The sequence below is a fragment of the Magnolia sinica genome, chromosome 2, assembly GCF_029962835.1.
Source record: "Magnolia sinica isolate HGM2019 chromosome 2, MsV1, whole genome shotgun sequence".
NCBI lineage: Eukaryota > Viridiplantae > Streptophyta > Magnoliopsida > Magnoliales > Magnoliaceae > Magnolia > Magnolia sinica.
Window position 1 is genome coordinate 1,359,711 of NC_080574.1, and position 19,999 is coordinate 1,379,709.

At 41.4% G+C, this 19,999-nt stretch overlaps 1 protein-coding gene across 1 annotated transcript in view; it reads right to left on the reverse strand.

The window, feature by feature from the left end:
• The window catches only part of LOC131231341 (amino acid transporter AVT1I-like), a 31,788-nt gene extending 12,105 nt beyond the window's left edge, over positions 1-19,683 (reverse strand). Inside the window, exon 1 of the mRNA XM_058227513.1 lies at positions 19,593-19,683. Within this exon, the coding sequence (XP_058083496.1) occupies positions 19,593-19,674 (82 nt within the window). The 5' untranslated portion in view covers positions 19,675-19,683. The remainder of the gene's footprint in view (positions 1-19,592) is intronic.
• Positions 19,684-19,999: the final 316 nt, after the last annotated feature.

The window sequence follows — 19,999 nt, forward strand, 5'->3', positions numbered from 1 at the left end:
ATTCAGAGGATCCACTTGTAGAGATCAGGGAGATCTTATGCCTGCATCATAAAACATGGAAATTAAACTGAACTTCCTCTGATATAATTTTAAAGAGATGAAAAGTATATGAATTAGAATGGATTCCATCACCAAACCATGCCCAGGAGACAAAGTCAACAACGGAATTAAACTAATTACCAACCAATCAAATGATTATGAAGGTTAGAAAGGATACCGCCATCCAACCATGTCCAGGAGACAATGGCGAACAACAGGGCTTCCTGACGTCATAATCAAAATAAGGAAAAAGAAATACTCAAAGCCATTGCAAACCCATTGTAATTTTAGTCACAATAGGCCATTAAAAACTAAAAATATTTTCATAATAAAATTAAATCAAAAATTCCTTCAATCTAAACAAAAGGCACACGCATAAATTCTCCCATCACTCTACAAGCTTCACCTCGGAGCCCTAGCTAAGAGGTTTAGCCAACCGTAGACATGATTAGCAAATCTCTAAAAAAAAAAAGAAAAACATATAGTCAAAATAAAAGGAAAAAAGTACTCCGTCAGAAAACTACCCCACGTTCCCAGCCTCCCCTCCTCCGGTTTTCCCCTTCACGTTCCAGATCTCTCCCTTTTATAGACAAAAGGCTTCGTTTAGGAGCTGCTGTGGTAAAGTCAGAAAAGAAGTAGGCTGTGGAAGATTTCTTTACGCAGCAAGGTCTGTGCGTATATACCCCTTACGCAGTAAAATTCTGATCCTCATAATTCCACTCTTCCTTGTAGTTCCTCCAGAAGATCAACATCCCTTGGGACATTTTTGAGTAGCCTACACGATGGACGGATCAGATCAACTGTCTGATCATCACCGAGACCACACCACAGCCCGTAAAATTCGGCTGCGTCCGGGCGTAAAATAGGGATTTGTGCTGTTTGTGCTGCGACGTTGGTGGGGCCCACTTCTTTGCTATTTTAATAAATCCAACCCGTCCATTAGAGTCTACTAGTATTTTCAGTTGGAAATGACTGCTCTTGAATTGCGTTTGATGCGGTCCACCTGATTTTTCTCGCCGCCGTTCGTCCGACGTTTAAACGATTGAAACTGATCTCAAATTATATTGTGAAATTTCTCCACCTAGGCCTTGATGATAGGAGCCAAATGAATCTTATGGATGGTCCGGATTGTTAATCCGATCACCGCCAAGATCGAATAATGCCCCACCGACGTCAGTTTTCACGGACGCAGAGGCTTGCGTAATTTCTTGCGCTGTGTTGATGGTGGGGCCCACTTCAGTTGACTTTTAAGAAATCCACACCGGCCACCAGATTCATCTCAGAATTTCGGTTAGAAATATGTGTTTTTGGCCTTCTGTTGATGAGGACCACAGGATTTTCTTAAAACTGTCAATCTTCCATTTGGAGAGTTGGATTTTCTCCTTCTGCATTTCTTTTAGATTTTCCTCCTGTTCTTGGCTTAGACGACCCGTTCGGATTCGATGGACGGCTCAGATTAAGCTTATAGGTCCACATGGTGGCCCACAGGGATCATGCAGCGATCCTTTATTCTCCTTTCGCAGCAACAGACACGAGATCGGGTGAAAATTTCGGTCAAACGTAGTTTGACTGCTTTGTTGACTCGGTGCAATGTGAGTGCACCGACAGTTTGCACTCTCACTCACGTGAACTGGGTCCCACCTTGATGTTTTCGTGAAATCCACTCTGTCCATCCATTCTGTCATATCATTTAAACCGTCAAGACTAACTTTGAAGCATATCCAGATAACAGGTGGGCCCCATATCAATGTTTTGGTGGCTGATCTGTCAGTTGGGCCACTTTCACAGTGATCCAGGAGCTGAAATTCGACGTGTATGGTTCATTTATGGTCCTCAAGCCACGTATGGAGTTTCAAGCCGATTAGATGGTTGGAACCCTATGATCTTGCATTCTGGATGTCTTTTAGGCCTGTTTAAGATGAGTGGCTGGAATTTCTCTGATCTCTGGCATGTAAATCCTCGATCTTGGTCCTATGGAGCCCCGTCCAATGCCTTGGTGATGCCTGAGCATTAAATCCATGCTTTTAATGTCCTTTCCAGTCCACACTCCTAGATTCACCTTGCATCACAAACACGATTAAAATAAACCGTTAAGCGGTGTTATGTTCGTAAATCCAGGTAGTAATTGGGGTCTAGTATGCAATATTCGACCCTCAACACACATGATTATTATACGTGTGGCAACTCCTATGTGGAAGGATTTGCTTAATATGTATTTTAACTAATTTATTACATATATGTGATATGTGTAGTCTAAGTGTTTGATAAAATGCCTGAATGAGAAAATGTTTGTTGTAATGTATTTAATGAGGGTATTGAGATATGATTCTCGATTCCTCTATCTATAGTTACAGTTTCCTTTATGTAACCTATCTTACTACTATGTGATTTATGGATAAAATGGCTATGTATAATAACATGTGTACTATTTGTTTGTTGAAATGCTCACATGAGATTTGTATTTAGATTGGTTGTCACATGCCATCTTTGACTATCACATGTGAATGCTATTATTTGGAGTGTAATTGGGGCTACGATGTGGTCTAGGCAATCGGTAATGATTCCCAAATTAATGGCCGAGGTCGTTATGCCACATAAGACACGTTCGATGAATTCGAGTCGTACGTTGCTTATCGACAGTGGTTAAGCCATGCGGAATGCTTACGCACTCCATACGATTAATTCGACGTAAGCTCGTACCAGTCGATCTTGTCAAGTAACCTGATTGACCTAATATATGTTTATCATGTATGGACGCTATTACTTGAATCTAAGGTATTAACTTACCAGTGAAAAGCCTGTTTAACCTTGGTACCACGATCAGCTAAGATTTATGAGCTGGGCATGGTGGTATGGGATATCGTGGTCGAGTTATCAGCCTACGCTAGGGTGACGAGCCTCCCCGTAGTGTCAAGTGAGCAAACCAGACTTGTGAGCCGAATACGGTGGTATGAGACACTGTATTCGAGCTGTAGGCCTACGATTAGGTGACGAGCCTCTCGTAGTGACCTCGAGTATAAAATAGGCCTACCCCGGCACAGCCTGGCTATGGTCCCTAGTTGGGTTGGTGATGAGCCTTTGAAAATAAACTGTCTGTTGGTAGGGCGTTGGTGGTGTGACCTCGAGTGTGAATTAAGCTTACGCTGAGGTGACGAGCCTCCCGTAGCAACGTACAGTGTAAACTCGTGAACTTGCCTATTGTATATGATTACCTAGGATTGACGACCCTAGATAGATCATTGTTTGGATAAATGATATAAAGGAAGGTGCTTCAGCTTCCCAAACCTGCTATATGAGTAAATCTAATTAAGAACTTGGCTAATCACGTAGATGCACCGCATTGCATGTGCCTTTGGCGTAGGAGTTAAGCACAGTAGAAGGGATACATGCCGTGATCGTGAGATGATGTCGCAGAGGGAGTATAGGCGAGGGCATGCATCATTAACATATATCATCCTTACATTAATCAGAGTACCTAGGAATGCTTGTTGTATTGCTTTATCATTACTGCTTGACTGAATTGATAACATGTTAACCTTTGCTTTATAGTTCCACTGAATTAGCTACTCATTCCCACCTGGGACGGTGTTTTCAAACACCACGCAGACTCTCGTTTAGATGCAGGTGATGATGAAGTCTATACAGTAGAGTTGGACTTCGTAAGCGAGGAGGAAGGATTCTCTTACGTTCAACTATCGGGCGGATCTATGTAGATCTCATACCGATGCGCAGGGACTACTGAGATACTGTTTAGTTGAACACATTTACTTCCTGTATTTTATATGGTTAGAAACAACACATGTATATATTTAGCCCGGTTTCATACTCATACTTCGAAATTTGTGAAACGTTTTCATAATTAAATGCATATATTTCAGTCTTCCACTTGCCAAATTATATTAACTTTGGAGTATGATATGTTGTTTCAGTATAATCCCACTCATGTTTAATGCATTGCTATGGACGACATCTAAAACATCATTATCCTTGTTGCATAAGTGATGCGTTGGAACTCGGGAATAGAGCTTTGCTCGATCTCCTCAATTTTCAGGGCGTTACAAGATGGTATCAGATGATGATTTGGATTAAACTGGACTTGGGTTATGATAACACGACGTACACTGACGCACTTTAATTTAGGAAGGGGGCGATGGAATTTAGAGACGACAGTGGGATCCCAAGGTTTTACCGACAGGCAAGACTGAATACTGTAATTTAGTCTACAACATATCTTTGATCATGTGAATCGACTTAGGTTATCTCTAGGTCGTCAGTCGACGGGTTTGAGTCGTTAGTTGACGAATTCCAAACCTGAAACGGATCCGAATGGCCTGAATACGGGCGCATTGGACCATAAAAACGGACCCAAACTAAGAATTTTAGAGCGAAGTAATGAGATAATTAGGACCTTGGGAATGAGGATTATATAAACTACAATGACCATCAAATGTTGGGACATTTAGAGTTTTGGACCTAGAGTTGGTACTCCTAGATTTCGAAAGATCTAACAGTATAGGAAATCCAATAAATTAATAACGTGAACCTATGACCTCCTTAGCTGGTATGGGCATATGTGAAGTGCTCGAGCGTAGTTAAATTCAAGTTCGGGCAACTCAATTTCAATCAGACAACTTTTGACCCTAAACGATAAAACAATTTCTTGTATTAGAAATGGTATGAAATCGCTTAACGTATGAGCATAGACTTTGGATTTTAACTATTGGATTACCGCTACTCCCAAGTTAAGGCTAGGCTATTAGTTATACTAGAGAATGTAAATGACTGATTATGCTAAGTTAATTGAAAGATAGACTTAGTTAGTTGGTTTGATTAGGTTGGAGTGAGACATCGTTCCTTCGTTGGATCCCCTCAATACTTATAGGCTTCTTTAATAACTCTTAAGAAGGTTGTTTTGATTAGTAACTATTCATGCTCAGAGAAAACTTATATATCCTTCGGATTGAACGTTAGGTCAAATCAACACACCCCTTAGAATTGTCTTCTCAAGGACTTATTACAATTGAGAACACGGAGTAAAGAAACTATATATAAGCGAAGTATTCGCAGTTTGAATCGAATTCTCAATCCTGGTAGTTACCAATGAACTCAATGCTTTGATTAAGCAGAAGATCGGGATCAATTAGGATTTAGAACTGATACGATAAATTTTCTATCATAGACTAGGCAGAAGGTTTATGTATCCGGCTCAGACCCACTACATAACTTTCCTTCCGTGTTGGTCCGACCACTTGCAACTAAAAGTTTATTACTTCGTCATTGAGAAGCGTTAAGAATATATAGCCAATAGAGATTTCCCTTTTTTTGACTCAAGAAATTTCTCAAATGGGCAACAGACAGTTAGGGATTAGGTCCCGAATCACAGACCATTCTGGCATACATATTGTGCATATGAACTTAGAAGGATAATCTGCCCCTTAACCTGTTTTGTCCAACTTCCTTATGTACTAATAATGCATAGATTATCTTATGGTATTAAACTGGACATGATTCATGAGGGTAAGTCGGGACTGTAGCAAAAGTTTCTTCTTGGGTAGAATTAGGCATCTTGCCACAAACTCACACCCGTCCTTGGAATCAACCATAACACTCATCATTTTAGCTCATTTCTATAACCATAGGTACCAATGCCATAACACACATCATTGATGGAAGGAAGACCAATGTATTGGGAGATCGTATCCCATTTCATTTTAAGGATAGGTCATAAATTACACCTTGTTCCAACATACGGATCATGACATAGATCCTTGAGCCTTGAGAGTGAAAATAAATTTTTTTTGAGGGGGGGGGGGGGGGGACATTATGAGCCCAATCTAGTTAAGTCAGTTTATACATCCATTGGATCAAAGTGGCGCAGCGGAAGCATGGTGGGCCCCTGCTCCACTGGCCCAGGATTGAAGGAAATTGATCCAGGCTGTGCATAGGGATAGGTCACTAAATAGGATCTGAATCTTCCTTAGAATGTCAATAATGAAGTCATTGAAGGAAAGCAATTAGGGTTCACAAAAAAGTTTTAAGGAGGGTAAACTAAATTGAGCTAGACTAGTATAGATAGTATACACCCTACCATGCATATAAACTTGAAATCAATAAAACTTAGGTAAAAGAAATAATAAAATCTTTACTTATTACCCTTAGCCAATTTCGGAGTCGAAATTATTTTTAAGGGGGGTAGATTGTAACGTCCTGGATGGATGTCCTTAGGCACTGGGTTGATCATAACACCTTATTAACTTCTTAGAACTCAATCCCAAAGTCTAAAATTCCTTTTTAACCCATTTCCTTCAAAATCTCACCTTTTACCACCTTATTCTTCAAAATTTTCTAAGTACTTTCATATTAGACATGAATCCTAAAGTTTAAGTGATGAAGAACAATACTTAAACTAAACTTTATTATAATTAGTAAATAAATAAATAAAATAGGTTTTTGACCATTAACCTTTTGGAATCTCACAAAATAAATAGGTTATTTGGATAGAGCAGCTTCTCCTATCCCAAAATTATATATTGCACGTCGCATAACTCATTTCGGATTGAAAAATACACCCGTTTCAAATATCGCGTAGCGAAACCACCACCAAACAGGACATTGAGCGGTGATGGCATCGCCGCAATGGCGAGGCCTCGCCGTCAAGCGGGTCGGGCAGCCCATTTTCTGTAGTTTTTCGTCCGACTTCGAAAAGTCATATCTCCCTCGATATAACTCTGATTTAGGTGATTCAAAAGCCTGAAGCTTGATAAGTCTAGTTTCATAAAAAAAATAAGTAAAAAATATAATAAAAATTTTAATATAATTAAATATAGGTCGTTGTGACAATTGTCTGAAAATTATTAGTTTGGACAGCTGTTGCTTCTAGAATTTTTAGAATTTTTCTACAATATGAAATCTCATAAAATTTGGTGGAGACGAAGTGAACTTGATGACGAACTACTAAAAAAATAATTAAAATAATATACTAACTAAAAGTACCAAAAAGGGGCATAGAACTGTCCTAAGACCTTATTCTGTCATAATTAGGGCGGAATTTGGTTAAGTACTAAACTAAATAATTGATGGATTTGCCTTGAACTACTTTCTATACGAACTGCAAGACTCAAAAATATTAGAATCACTAACCCAACATTACCTAAAAATCTAGGATCAATCTCAAAACCCAGTTGCTCTCGGGAGCACATTGAAACTCCGTATCGGACCTGGACGACGCATCGAAAGTTCGATTACCACGAAACTATACGGTTATGACCGCCTTACTGGGCTTGACGACCATCTCAGAAATCAAGTCCAAATAGTATCCCGAAAAGCACAACTTGAGCCTGGAGCGAAGTATGTGAGAAACACGAATATCTTTAAAAAATGAACTAAACCTTAAGTGATTTCGGCCGTTCGCTTACAAGTCAAATTTAAAGTTTCAGACCGTCAAATTCTGACCCAACTACACCCTCAGATTAGGGAAAATGTCCAACACATGTCAATATACTTGTGGTCCTGATTGAGTAACGATAGCCGTTGAATTGAAACTGGAACCCACGGTCGATCCACAAATCCGATCGGACCAAAATCTTAACTTGGCTTAGATCCATTGTTAGAGAACTTGTCCCTGACCATGTGCATGTAATGGACCTCCAGATGAGATCCGTTAGCCCGAAACAGATGTCTTTTGGTTATAACCTAAGTATACCATGGCCCTGGGGCCATTTGCGTCAGTTCTAGGCTTATATAAGGACCTTAACCCACCCCTCTCTCATTCCATACGAATTTCCTAACCCTAGGAGAGAGAAGAGAGAAAAGAGAAGGAGAAAGTGAGGAGAAGTGAGAGAGAGTTGTGGTTTGATGCCGGGATTCGTTCCTGCCACTCCATGGGCTGAATCCCTTCTCCCGTGTCGCTACACCGACAAATCTGAATTCATTTATGGGTAAAAAATCCTAACCCTAATCTGTTTTAGGTATCCAAGTAGATGAATCGACGAAATAGCTAACCTATTTCGTGATTTAGGTAGCCGTTGTGCTGTAGATAAAGACGTAGTGTTCAAACTGAGCTCGGTACGAGTTTATTGGCGAAAGGTGCCGACTATAAACATTTAGGTTATGGTTTTCAAGGCTTTCAATGTCAGTTAATGATTTATGACTGACTTGATTGCTATCACATATGCTTAAATACGATGTTTTTCGTATATAATGCTTATATATAACTTTGTTGATTAAAATGCATTCCATGTGTTTGTTTAAATGTTTGTATGAACATGGAATTATGATTTGTACTTGTCATGATTGTTGTTTTGGAATACATGATTGTTGTACGTGTGACAACTCTTATGTGGAAGGATTTACTATAATATGTGTTTTAACTAATTTATTACATATATGTGATATATGTAATCTAAGTGTTTGATAAAATGCCTAAATGAGAAAATGCTTGTTGTAATGTCTTTAATGAGGGTGTTGAGATAGGATTCTCAATTCTCCTATCTATAGTTACAGTTTCCTTTATGTAACCTATTTTACTACTATGTAATTTATTGATGAAATGTCTATGTATAATAACATGCGTCTTATTTGTTTGTTGAAATGCTCACATGAGATTTGTATTTAGATTGGTTGTTACATGCCGTCTTTGACTATCACATGTGAATGCTATTGTTTGGAGTGTGATTGGGGCTACGATGTAGTCTAAGCAATCAGTAATGATTCTCAAATTAGTGGCCGAGGTCGTTACGCGAATAAGACATGTTCGATGAATTCGAGTCGTATGTTGCTTGTCGATAGTGGTTAGGCCATGTAGAATGCTTACGCACTCCATGTCGATCAATTCGACATACGCTCGTACTAGTCGAGCTTGTCAAGTAACCCGATTGACCTAATATATGTTCACTATGTATGGACGCTATTGCTTGAATATAAGATACCAACTTACCAGTGAAAAGCCCATTTAACCTTGGTACTACGATCCGTTAAGACTCATGAGTCGGGTATGGTGGTATGTGATACTATGGTCGAGCTGTCGACCTACGCTGGGGTGACGAGCTTTCCTGTAGTGTCAAGTGAGCAAACTAGACTTGTAAGCCGAATACGGTGGTATGAGACACTGTATTCGAGCTGTCGGCCTACGATTAGGTGACGAGCCACTTGTAGTGACCTCGAGTATATCGTAGGATTACGTTAAGGTGACGAGCCTTTCCGTAGTTACCTCGAGTATAAAATAGGCCTACCCGGTGTAGCTTGGCTGTGGTCCCCAGTCAGGTTGGTGACGAACCTTCAAAAATAGACTACCAGTTGGTAGGGCGTTGGTGGTGTGACCTCAAGTGTAAATTAAGCCTACGCTGAGGTGACGAGCCTCCCGTAGCAACCCAAAGTGTAAACTCGTGAACTTGCCTATCGTATGTGATTAACTAGGATTGACGACCCTAGAAAGATCATTGTTTGGGTAAATGATATAAATAGAGGTACCTTAGCTTCCCAAACCTGTTGTATAAGTAAATCTAATTAAGAACTTACCTAATCACGTACATGCACCGCATTGCATGTGCCTTTAGCGTAGGAGTTGAGCATAGTGGAAGGGATGCATGCCGCGATCGTGAGATGATTTCGCAGATGGAGTGTAGGTGAGGGCATGCATCATTAACACATATCATCCTTACATTAATCAGAGTACCTAAGAATAGTTGTTGTATTGCTTTATCATTACTGCTTGACTGAATTGATAACATGTTAACCTTTTCTTTATAGTTCCACTGAATTAGCTACTCATTCTCACCTGGGACGGTGTTTTAAAACACAACTCAGACTCTGGTTTACATGCAGGTGATGGTGAGGTCTATATAGCAGAGTTGGACTTTGTAGGCAATGAGGGAGGATTCTCTTACGTTCAACTATTGGGCGAATCTATGTAGATCTCATACCGATGCGCAGGGACTCCTGGGATACTGTTTAGTTGAACACATTTACTTCCTGCATTTTATATGGTTAGAAATAACACACACACACACACACACACACACACATATATATATATATAGCCTGGTTTCATACTCATACTCTGAAATTTGTGAAATGTTTTCATAATTAAATGCATATATTTTAGTCTTCCGCTTGCTAAATTACATTAACTTTCAGTATAATCCCACTCATATTTAATGCATTGCTATGGACGATATTTAAAACATCATTATCTATGTTGCATAAGTGATGCATTGGAACTCGGGAGTAGAGCTTTGCTCGACGTCATGCACATACCTTAAAATCTCACGTTCTACACATTAGCCTTAAAGTCATGCGCATACCTTTTCACATAGATGAATTAAACCTACACAATTGATGTTTGATTGATCCAATCCATCCAACTCGTAGATCATGCTGAATTAACTATTATATATATAAAATAAAGAAAAAATAAAATACTTATCCAAATAAGTGAATTCAAAAAATTCTCGTTCCCACTTTCTCTTTCATAGTTTTTTTTTTTTTCTAAAAGAGGAAGGATGATAAGATCGGTGAATCTCTTTCCCACTCGAATTTAAAATTTAAATTTTATTAACAAAAATTGCAGGCATTACAGTTTCGGTGCCACCGACCACATTTGTTAATATTATCATCAAATGGTGTATTTTTGGATAAAGGGCTAATACAATCATGATTAAAAAACTAGACAACTCGACCAACTTGTTCGATCTTGAGTCGATGATGAATCAGCGGGAATTGCTTGAGTCAACTCGAACCGAGTCACCATGAGCACGGTATGGATTGTTATAGGATCATCATACGTGCAACTATACAGGATCATCATACGATGCAACTATACGGCCACATCTAGCGACTGCTTATTCTGTTTTATGATCTTGTTCCATATTCAAAAGAAGAATATTTTGGAAAATAATAAAATAGGTCATGACTCTCTGAATGGATGCCTCACGTCCAATGCGATAAAGGAGAAAAATCTTTGGAAGTTGATTTTTTTACATTCTGCTTACTCTCTGAATGGATGCCTCCCGTTTTACAGTAAGTCATGACCTATTGTATCATTTCTCGGTTATTTTTTACTACGTTGTAATAAGACACTGGACACACAACATAAATTAAGTAAACTAGGTTGTGAATCCACCATATATCTTCATTAAAAATAACAGCTTAAATTTTGAATTTGAATCTAAATTTGAGATAGGATTTGCCTTTATCACATCAGGTATACTCTTAGCAAAAGTATTCCATCCAAGAGACTCATGAAAGATAAAGTAGAGAGAAATATCTATTAGGACTGTATTTAAACAATCTAAGCTGTTGATCTTTAATATCATGAGATTAGAGGAGTGACTAAATCATTTTAATAATTGTTACCACAGACGGCTGAACAAGAGGGCTGTACATCTTTGACTCTGAATGGCCCACCTGTTAATCTTACAATCATTCAATCAATGATTTTCGAGCAATGACATTGGGACGCGGATTAGGTGTTACGAGGGAAACAGCTTACGGCAGGGACCACCTGGATGATATGTTGGGATGCCGATTGCGTCCTACCCCCGCCCGTCTCCACCTGGGAACGTGACGCAGGGATGGACGTGATGAGGATAACTACTCCGAATCCACGGAGCTTCTCTGGACTCCTCACAGAGACTTCTCGAATCCACGAGGAAAGAAAGCAGAAAATAGAAATAAATTCTAATAAATTCAAAATTGATTAATTGATGAATAAAAACGAGTTCACAACCCTTTAAATAGGGCTACCAAGCAATGGGAAAGAAATTAGAAGCAAACTACAACTCAAACTCTTAGAATCCGCGACTTACTATAAATAGTAAACTTACTATTTATAGACGGTCGTGATGTCTACTAGTGCGCAAGGTTTTCGGCCAAAAATAGTAAGTGTCCTATTTGGCTTCACCAAACCGTTCTCCTAATTATTCTAAGCTCTTTTCACGTTGGGCGCAACTCCTAAAGCCCGACGGATGAAGAGTTATAATCGAACTAAAACTTACTATTTATAGTAAAAACGAAATTAAAACAGGGAAACGACCGTCAATCCAGGGGTTTTTCGCAATTCCGGGCTGCGCAACCCGGCGTAGCTGGGTTGGTTGGCTTCAGTAGCTCGTTCTACCCCAAAATCATATATTTTACGTCAGATAACTCATTCCGGATTGCAAGATACGCCCGATTTAAGGTTCGATGGTCTGGATTACTTCTGTCGTCGACCGGGCCTTTTCTGATCCATCTTGGCCATGTAATTTTCTGCGACCCACTCTACATCAGTCTCCTCCACTTCAAAAGAACTCGTCCTCGAGTTCTCGTCATGCTTTGGTTCATGATACTCGGTCAGGTCCGCGACATTGAAAGTCTGTGAGATTGCCATGTCATCTGGAAGATCAACAATATAAGCATTATCATTAATCTTTCGGATGATTGGGATGGGTCCAATCTTCTTATTTTTCAACTTATTGTACGTCCCGGTCGAAAATCTCTCTTTACGCAGATAGATCATAACGCGGTCGCCCACCTCGAACACTTTTTGTTGCCAATGCTTATCCGCTTGTTTTTTATACTTCTCGTTCGAGGCATGTAGCTTAGTCTGCACTTCTGCATGGATGCCCATGATCTTGTCTGCCATATGTTCTGCTGCAATACTCGTGCCTGGGTGCTTGGGTAAAGGGACCAAGTCAAGTGTGTGGCGAGACACTCGTCCGTAGATAATCTGGAACGGTGATCTCCCTGTCGAGCGGTTCACCATGTTGTTGAATGCAAACTCGCTTGAGACAAGGCCAAATCCCACCGCTTCGATTTTTCGAAATACAGCGAAGGATGTTTCCCAATGTGCGATTCACAACTTGAAACTGCCCATCAGGGTGGTAAGCACCACTGAATTGAAGTCGTGTATCGAATCGATTCCATAAAGTCCGCCAAAAGTGGCTAATGAACTTCGTGTCACGATCGGAAGTAATGGTCTTGGGGACCCCGTGTAGCCGCACGACCTTCCCCTGAAAAATAAATTCGCCACGTGTGTTGCATCGAGGGTCTTCTTGCATGGGATAAAGTGGGCCATCTTAGAGAAACGATCTACCACCACGAACACCGAATCCATGCCACGTTGTGTTCGTGGGAGACCAAGTACGAAGTCCATTGATAAATCCTCCCAAGGGCCGTTAGGCACCGGTAACGGGGTGTAAAGGCCCGTATTCTGAGGCTCCTTGGAGGTCCGACAAACATGACAACGTTGTACGGCTTTTCCCACATCGCGTACTAAGTGCGGGACAATACCGCTCTTCCACAAGAGCTCGCGTCTTGTCTCGCCCCAGTGTCCACCGAGGCCACCTCCATGTAGCTCCCGAATAATCTGCTCCCTCAGAGAATGTTTGGGATGCACAATCGATTCCCTTTGAAGAGAAAATCGTCTCGCATATGTAGGTCACCGGAGTGACCTTCTTGACACTTCATCCAAGAATCTTTGAAGTCCTCATCCTCGGCATACGGCTCCTTGAGACAAAGCCGACTACCTCGTTGCTCATTGTTACTAGTAGTGATGCACGACGGCTAAGTGCATCACCACCTTGTTCTCACGCTCGACTTGTGCTTGTAACGAACGTGAATTCTGTAAAAACGCAACCCATCTAGCATGCACACGATTCACGTTAGTCCGACTATTAATAAACTTTAATGCTTGATGGTCGCTGTACAAAACAAACTCTCTTTGAATCGAGATAATGTCGCCAATGTCGCAGCGCCCAACTGCATACAACTCAAGCTCATAAGTCGACCACTTCTTTCGGGCCTCGCTGAGCTTCTCGGCTACTGGCCTGCCTTCCTGTGATAATACTCCTCCAATTCCGACGTATGAAGCGTCACACTCAACCTCAAACAATTTGTCGAAATTAGGAAGCACCAAGATCGGTGTTGTAGACAAACGATGCTTGATCTCATGAAAACTCTTATCAGCTTTATCGGTCCACTGGAACGGTCCTTTTTTCATGCAATCTGTTATAGGCGCAACGATTGTGCTAAAATCTCACACCAATCGATGATAGAAAGTCGCCAACCCGTGAAAACTCTTTACCTCATGAATGTTTGTCGGGATCAGCCATTCCCTAATAGCTCGCATCTTTTCATCGTCCACACGAATGCCTATGGACGTTACAACAAATCTTAGAAACAACAGGTTATCAGTTAAAAAACTACACTTCTTCAAGTTGAGGTACAACTTGTTAATTTGTAGGACCTGTAGCACCTGCCTGAGATGTTTCCTATTCTCCGCCTCATCCTGGCTATATATCAATATATCATCAAAATATACTACCACAAATTGGCCAGTGAACGGTTTTAGAACTTTATTCATCAAACACATAAAAGTACTTGGTGCATTCGATAGGCCAAAGGGCATGACCAACCACTCATACAATCATTCCTTGGTCTTGAATGCCGTTTTCCACTCATCACCGGGTCGAATACGAATCTAATGGTACCCGCTCCTTAGATCTAGTTTAGAGAACACCTTGGCCCCTTCTAACATATCGAGCATGTCGTCCAACCGTGGTATTGGGAACCGATATTTGATGGTAATTTTGTTGATTGCCCGGCTGTCGACACACATGCGCCAGCTTCCATCTTTTTTTGGCGTTAATAATGCTGGTACGGCACATGGGCTCATGCTCTCTCTCAAGAGACCCTTACGGATCAATTCCTCCACTTGCCCTTGAAGTATCTCACACTCCTTCGGACTCATCCGATAATGAGGGCGATTGGGCAGGCTAGCCCCAGGGACGAGGTCTATGTGATGTTGGATGTCCCTCATGGGGGGCAATCCATCAGGTAAATCCTCAGGCCAGACTTCTTTGAATTCGTTTAGCAACAGTGTTAAACTTGGAGGGATGTTTGAGGGTTCCTCTTTCTCGCCCTTCACCACTACGGCGTATACCTCGCCAGTTTCCTTAGATTCCTCCATGAAATCCCGAATGGTCAAGAGAGAACTCCCCTCCACTTTAGAGGCTTCAGGGGTGGTTCTCTGGTGCCATAGGGGCCAGGATTATGTGTCGACTAACCTTGACAAGTACGTAGACATTATCTCATCCCCGATGGGTCGCATCACGATCCGACTGCCAGGGTCGACCGAGTAACATATGACAAGCTTCCATATCGACCATGTCACAAAGTATTTGATCCTTATAATTTTTGCCAATTGAAAACGAGATAGTACATTGTTCAGTTACCTTGGTCTCATTCACCTTTTTTATCTAACCAATTGCGTACGGGGAAGGATGTTTCATCGCTGATAGCCGCAACTTGTCCACCATCACTCTTGAGACAATGTTTTTGCTACTACCACTGTATATGATCACATCACAGACCTTTCCGTTGACGGTGCACCGAGTACGAAATATTTTGTGTCGCTATGGATGTAATTCCTTTCGTGGGGCATACAATAATCGCCTCACAACTAGAAATTCGCCACGATCCTCGCCCGTCACTTCATCGCTACCTGCTATTTCTTCAGTGGTTTGGTCATGCTCATCAAAACGATGGTCTTCTTCTGCAGCCTCATCTTCAGTGCCCCTTTCGTTTATAATTAAGTGTATTGCGAGATGTTGAGGACAAGTGTTTGATAAGTGGCCTAGTTGGCCACGGCGATAACAATTGTTCAACATTAGCCGAGCATAAGGATTTGGAATTCTACTCGGACCCGCTGTTGTGGGTGCTGCACGTTGAGGTCTGGATGAGCCGCTCCCCGTATCACGGTTTGCAGTTGTGGGAAGTTGAGGTACTGGGTCTTTTCCTCGTGGCAGCACTAGATCCTGCGTGGGACCCGTCATGGGGGGTCGAGTTGAAGGATATGGACGAGCAGGAGCTCTTGCAAGTTGTGTTTCTGCTCTACCCGCCAATTGAACTGCTTCATCCACAGTCCCGACTGGGTACATCTGAACTCGGTCCTGAATTGTCGGTCGCAACCCACCTATAAATCGTGCCACCTTCTGTGATTCAGATTCTGACAGATCGTTTTGTGTAGCCAGCCGTTGAAATTCTTCAGTGTAATCTGTGACTGTTTGATTTCCTTCTCTGCAATTTTGATATTGTTGGAATAATATTTGCTCATAATCACTGGGGAGAAATCGAGATCGAAGAAGACGTCTCATCTGCGGTCATGATGAGATGGGCGCCTTGTTCTGGCGGGCTCGTGAGAGTTGTAATTGTTCCCACCATGCAGAAGTACCAGATTTTAATTTAAACACTACCAATTTTACCCTCTAATGATCTGGCACGTCCATATAATCAAAATATCTCTCTACTTTGACTAGCCAATCGAGAAAATCTTCTATACGTAATAAACCGTTAAAACAAGGAAGTTCAGCCTTACCTCGATAGTCTCTCTCAGCACGATCTAGATGATCACCTCCATTGATTGGTCGTCGAGCAAGACCCTCATTAAGGTCCTCGTCGCTAGAACTTGAATCATTTGGTGTAGCCCTACAGTTTGCCACTAGTAGTGCTCTACGAATATCGGGGTTGTGTCGTACAGCAACCATGAGTGGTGGAGCACCGCCTAGGGCTAGGGGCGGAAGTAATGCATCCGCAAGACGGTCGAAAGTTGCCTACAGCCCTTGCATGGTCAACTAACTCTCCCAGTGGAAAGCTTCCATTCTTTCAGAAAGATAACGAATCCCTGGATCACCGTCCACGGGATTTTGATTCATACTTTCATTGTTTGCCATCGGCTCGAGAGGAATCCTCGCTTTGATACCAATTGATGCAGGAATGAACGTGATGAGGGTAACTACTCCGAATCCACGGAGCTTCTCTGGACTCCTCACAGAGACTTCTCGAATCCACGAGGAAAGAAAGCAGAAAATAGAAATAAATTCTAATAAATTCAAAATTGATTAATTGATGAATAAAAACGAGTTCACAACCCTTTAAATAGGGCTACCAAGCAATGGGAAAGAAATTAGAAGCAAACTACAACTCAAACTCTTAGAATCTGCGACTTACTATAAATAGTAAACTTACTATTTATAGACGGTCGTGATGTCTACTAGTGCGCAAGGTTTTCGGCCAAAAATAGTAAGTGTCCTATTTGGCTTCACCAAACCGTTCTCCTAATTATTCTAAGCTCTTTTCACGTTGGGCGCAACTCCTAAAGCCCGACGGATGAAGAGTTATAATCGAACTAAAACTTACTATTTATAGTAAAAACGAAATTAAAACAGGGAAACGACCGTCAATCCAGGGGTTTTTCGCAATTCCGGGCTGCGCAACCCGGCGTAGCTGGGTTGGTTGGCTTCAGTAGCTCGTTCTACCCCAAAATCATATATTTTACGTCGGATGATTTTCGAGCAATGACATTGGGACGCGGATTAGGTGTTACGAGGGAAACAGCTTACGGCAGGGACCACCTGGATGATATGTTGGGATGCCGATTGCGTCCTACCCCCGCCCGTCTCCACCTGGGAACGGCAGGAGCTTTGAGTGGCCATCGTGATGTATGGGTCTTATCCATACCGTCCATCCATTTTTTCGGACTACACAATGTAGATTAAACTTTTACCGTTGAAAACTTTTTGGAGGCCACAGAAGTTTTGGATGGAGCTGATATTTTCTTCTTCTCTTCGTCCTGGTCTATGTAACTTTATGAATAGGTTGGATGATAAATAAACATCATAGTGGGCCCTAGAAAAGTTTCAACAGTGAGAATCATTATCACCGCTGCTTCCTGTGGTGTGGTACACTTGAGATTTGTATCTGCCGTAAAATTATATGAAAAAAAAATAGATGGACGGTGTGGAGAAGATCCATACATCAGGTTGCCCACTCAAAGCTCCTGCCCGTTCTCAACTAGAGATTGGCGGGGTGGGAAGCAATCCGTGTCCGATATGTTGTATATCCACTCATTTCATTTGTTTTTCCAGTCCATATAATTAGGATGTGGTGCCAAACATTAAGCACATCCAAATCTCAGGTGGACCACACCACAAGAAACAGTGATGGTTGAACGGTCACCATTAAAAACTTCTCAAGGTCCACTGTAAGTAGATCTGTAATGTTTATTTCCCATCCAACCCATTGATAAGGTCTACCAGAAGTGAATGAAGGGAAAATAAAAAATATTAGATTAATCCAAAACTTTTGTGGCCTACAAAAGGCTTTTAATGGTCATTCACTACCTTTTCTAATGGTGTGGTCCACCCTAGATTTGGATCTTCTTAAGTTTTGGCATTAAGTTTTGGCATTACGTCCTTAAATAATCTCAAAAAAGAAAAAAGAAAAAAGAAAAAAGGTGGATAGCATAGATATGAAACACATTCATCAAGGAGGGCCCTACACAGTAAGGGTAACGCCCGCTAAGATGTTACCCAGATAACAGCTAATCCACTCCGATGAGATTGATGGTTAGGGAACCAGTGAGTGAGATCAATGATATTTCACAGTCGGATTTTAAGGAACTGTGTGATCGGATAAGATGTGTGACTAAGGACTTAGATAAGATGTATGTGAACGATGAAACCTCGCCCATGGGTGAATATTATCTTTGTAGGTCTGACCCAACGCAATCTCTTGCGGAACGCGCACATACGTGCAGTGTCAATTCAAAAACAACCGTCACTGTCGTTAACCCAATATAACAGTGTTAATGGCCATGCCCGGAACAACCAAAATATGAGTTTTGAATGGACAAGCCCAACAGGTCCAACCTGCCAAATTGAAAATCATTGCACAAGCAACCCCCAGGCCTCCCCCATTAATAGCCCTAGCACTTATCGAGATTGGAACGGTTTTATGAAAATGCCTTTGTAGATCATATCATATATAAGTAAGTGGGCATTCTAATCTACCAATTTACCAATCCATCATAACCAACTAAAAAGCCCCACACAACTATGTTGCACTCACACACGTGTGCAATGGTCACAAGCTAGAGACGGGAGATGGGCTGGGCTTTTGAATATCCTGATTTTCAAGATGGCTTAAGAGTCAGGGCTAGCCGTGGCTGGTTCTCTAAGCTGGCCTTCCAGTTTTAGGCCGAAGACCGGTCTCACTAAAATATAACATAGTCTTGAAGGTGAACCATTGATTAAGTGGGCCTCACAATCAGGCCCGTCCACAACCTAGAAGCCTATATCACATGGCCGAGCAGGACCAATATGTCTGGGGTTCGAAACCTGTCAAAACAACTAACCCGTTGATAGCCTTTACTACTTGGCCAGTGGCCACCCTAGGATACATGGGCCCACTTTATATGATTACAACTAATCATCTAATGAGACCCACCTTCAAATGATCCTTCCAAAGGATTTGTGTTTTTTGGTGGAGAGAAGAGGGGAATTACTTCTCCGCATACGCCAGCAAGATCCAGGCCATTTGGCAAAGGGACTTTACTAGTGTGCCAAGACCCATCTGTACACGTGGCATAAACACAGGCCAAACAAGCCCACATGCATAGTGTACCCCAGATTACAAGTCTTCTATACCGTTAAAAAAAAAAAGAGAGTCATAAATAATTAAAAATGAATATTATTAATTACATTAATAATAATAATAAATGTGCAGGTTGACGGTGATACCTGCAGTTGCATTCGTTAAGTTGAATAATGTTCGGAAGAACGTACTCCCACTCTCCTCTATTATACCTTCTTCTTCATCCATTTCTTCTAACTGATGTATGGGATCCTTATAATTTTCAAGAAAACTTCATCCATACAAAAGAATGGATTAAGCTGAGATGGACGGCCCAACGACGACTGGAGAAATCTGGCGCTATAAAAATGCATAAACGAACGCATGGGAAGCTTTTTAAGCCTTAAGCCATCCTTATAATTAATTCTCACCCGCGGCCTCACAGGGACGACGGATTTAAAGCCTTTGGCATGGAGTTCCTGCACAACGATTTTGGGTGGGGTCCATCGTAATGTTTATTCGAAATCCAATTCGTTCATCCATTTTTTGAGCTCATTTTAAGAGATGAGACCAA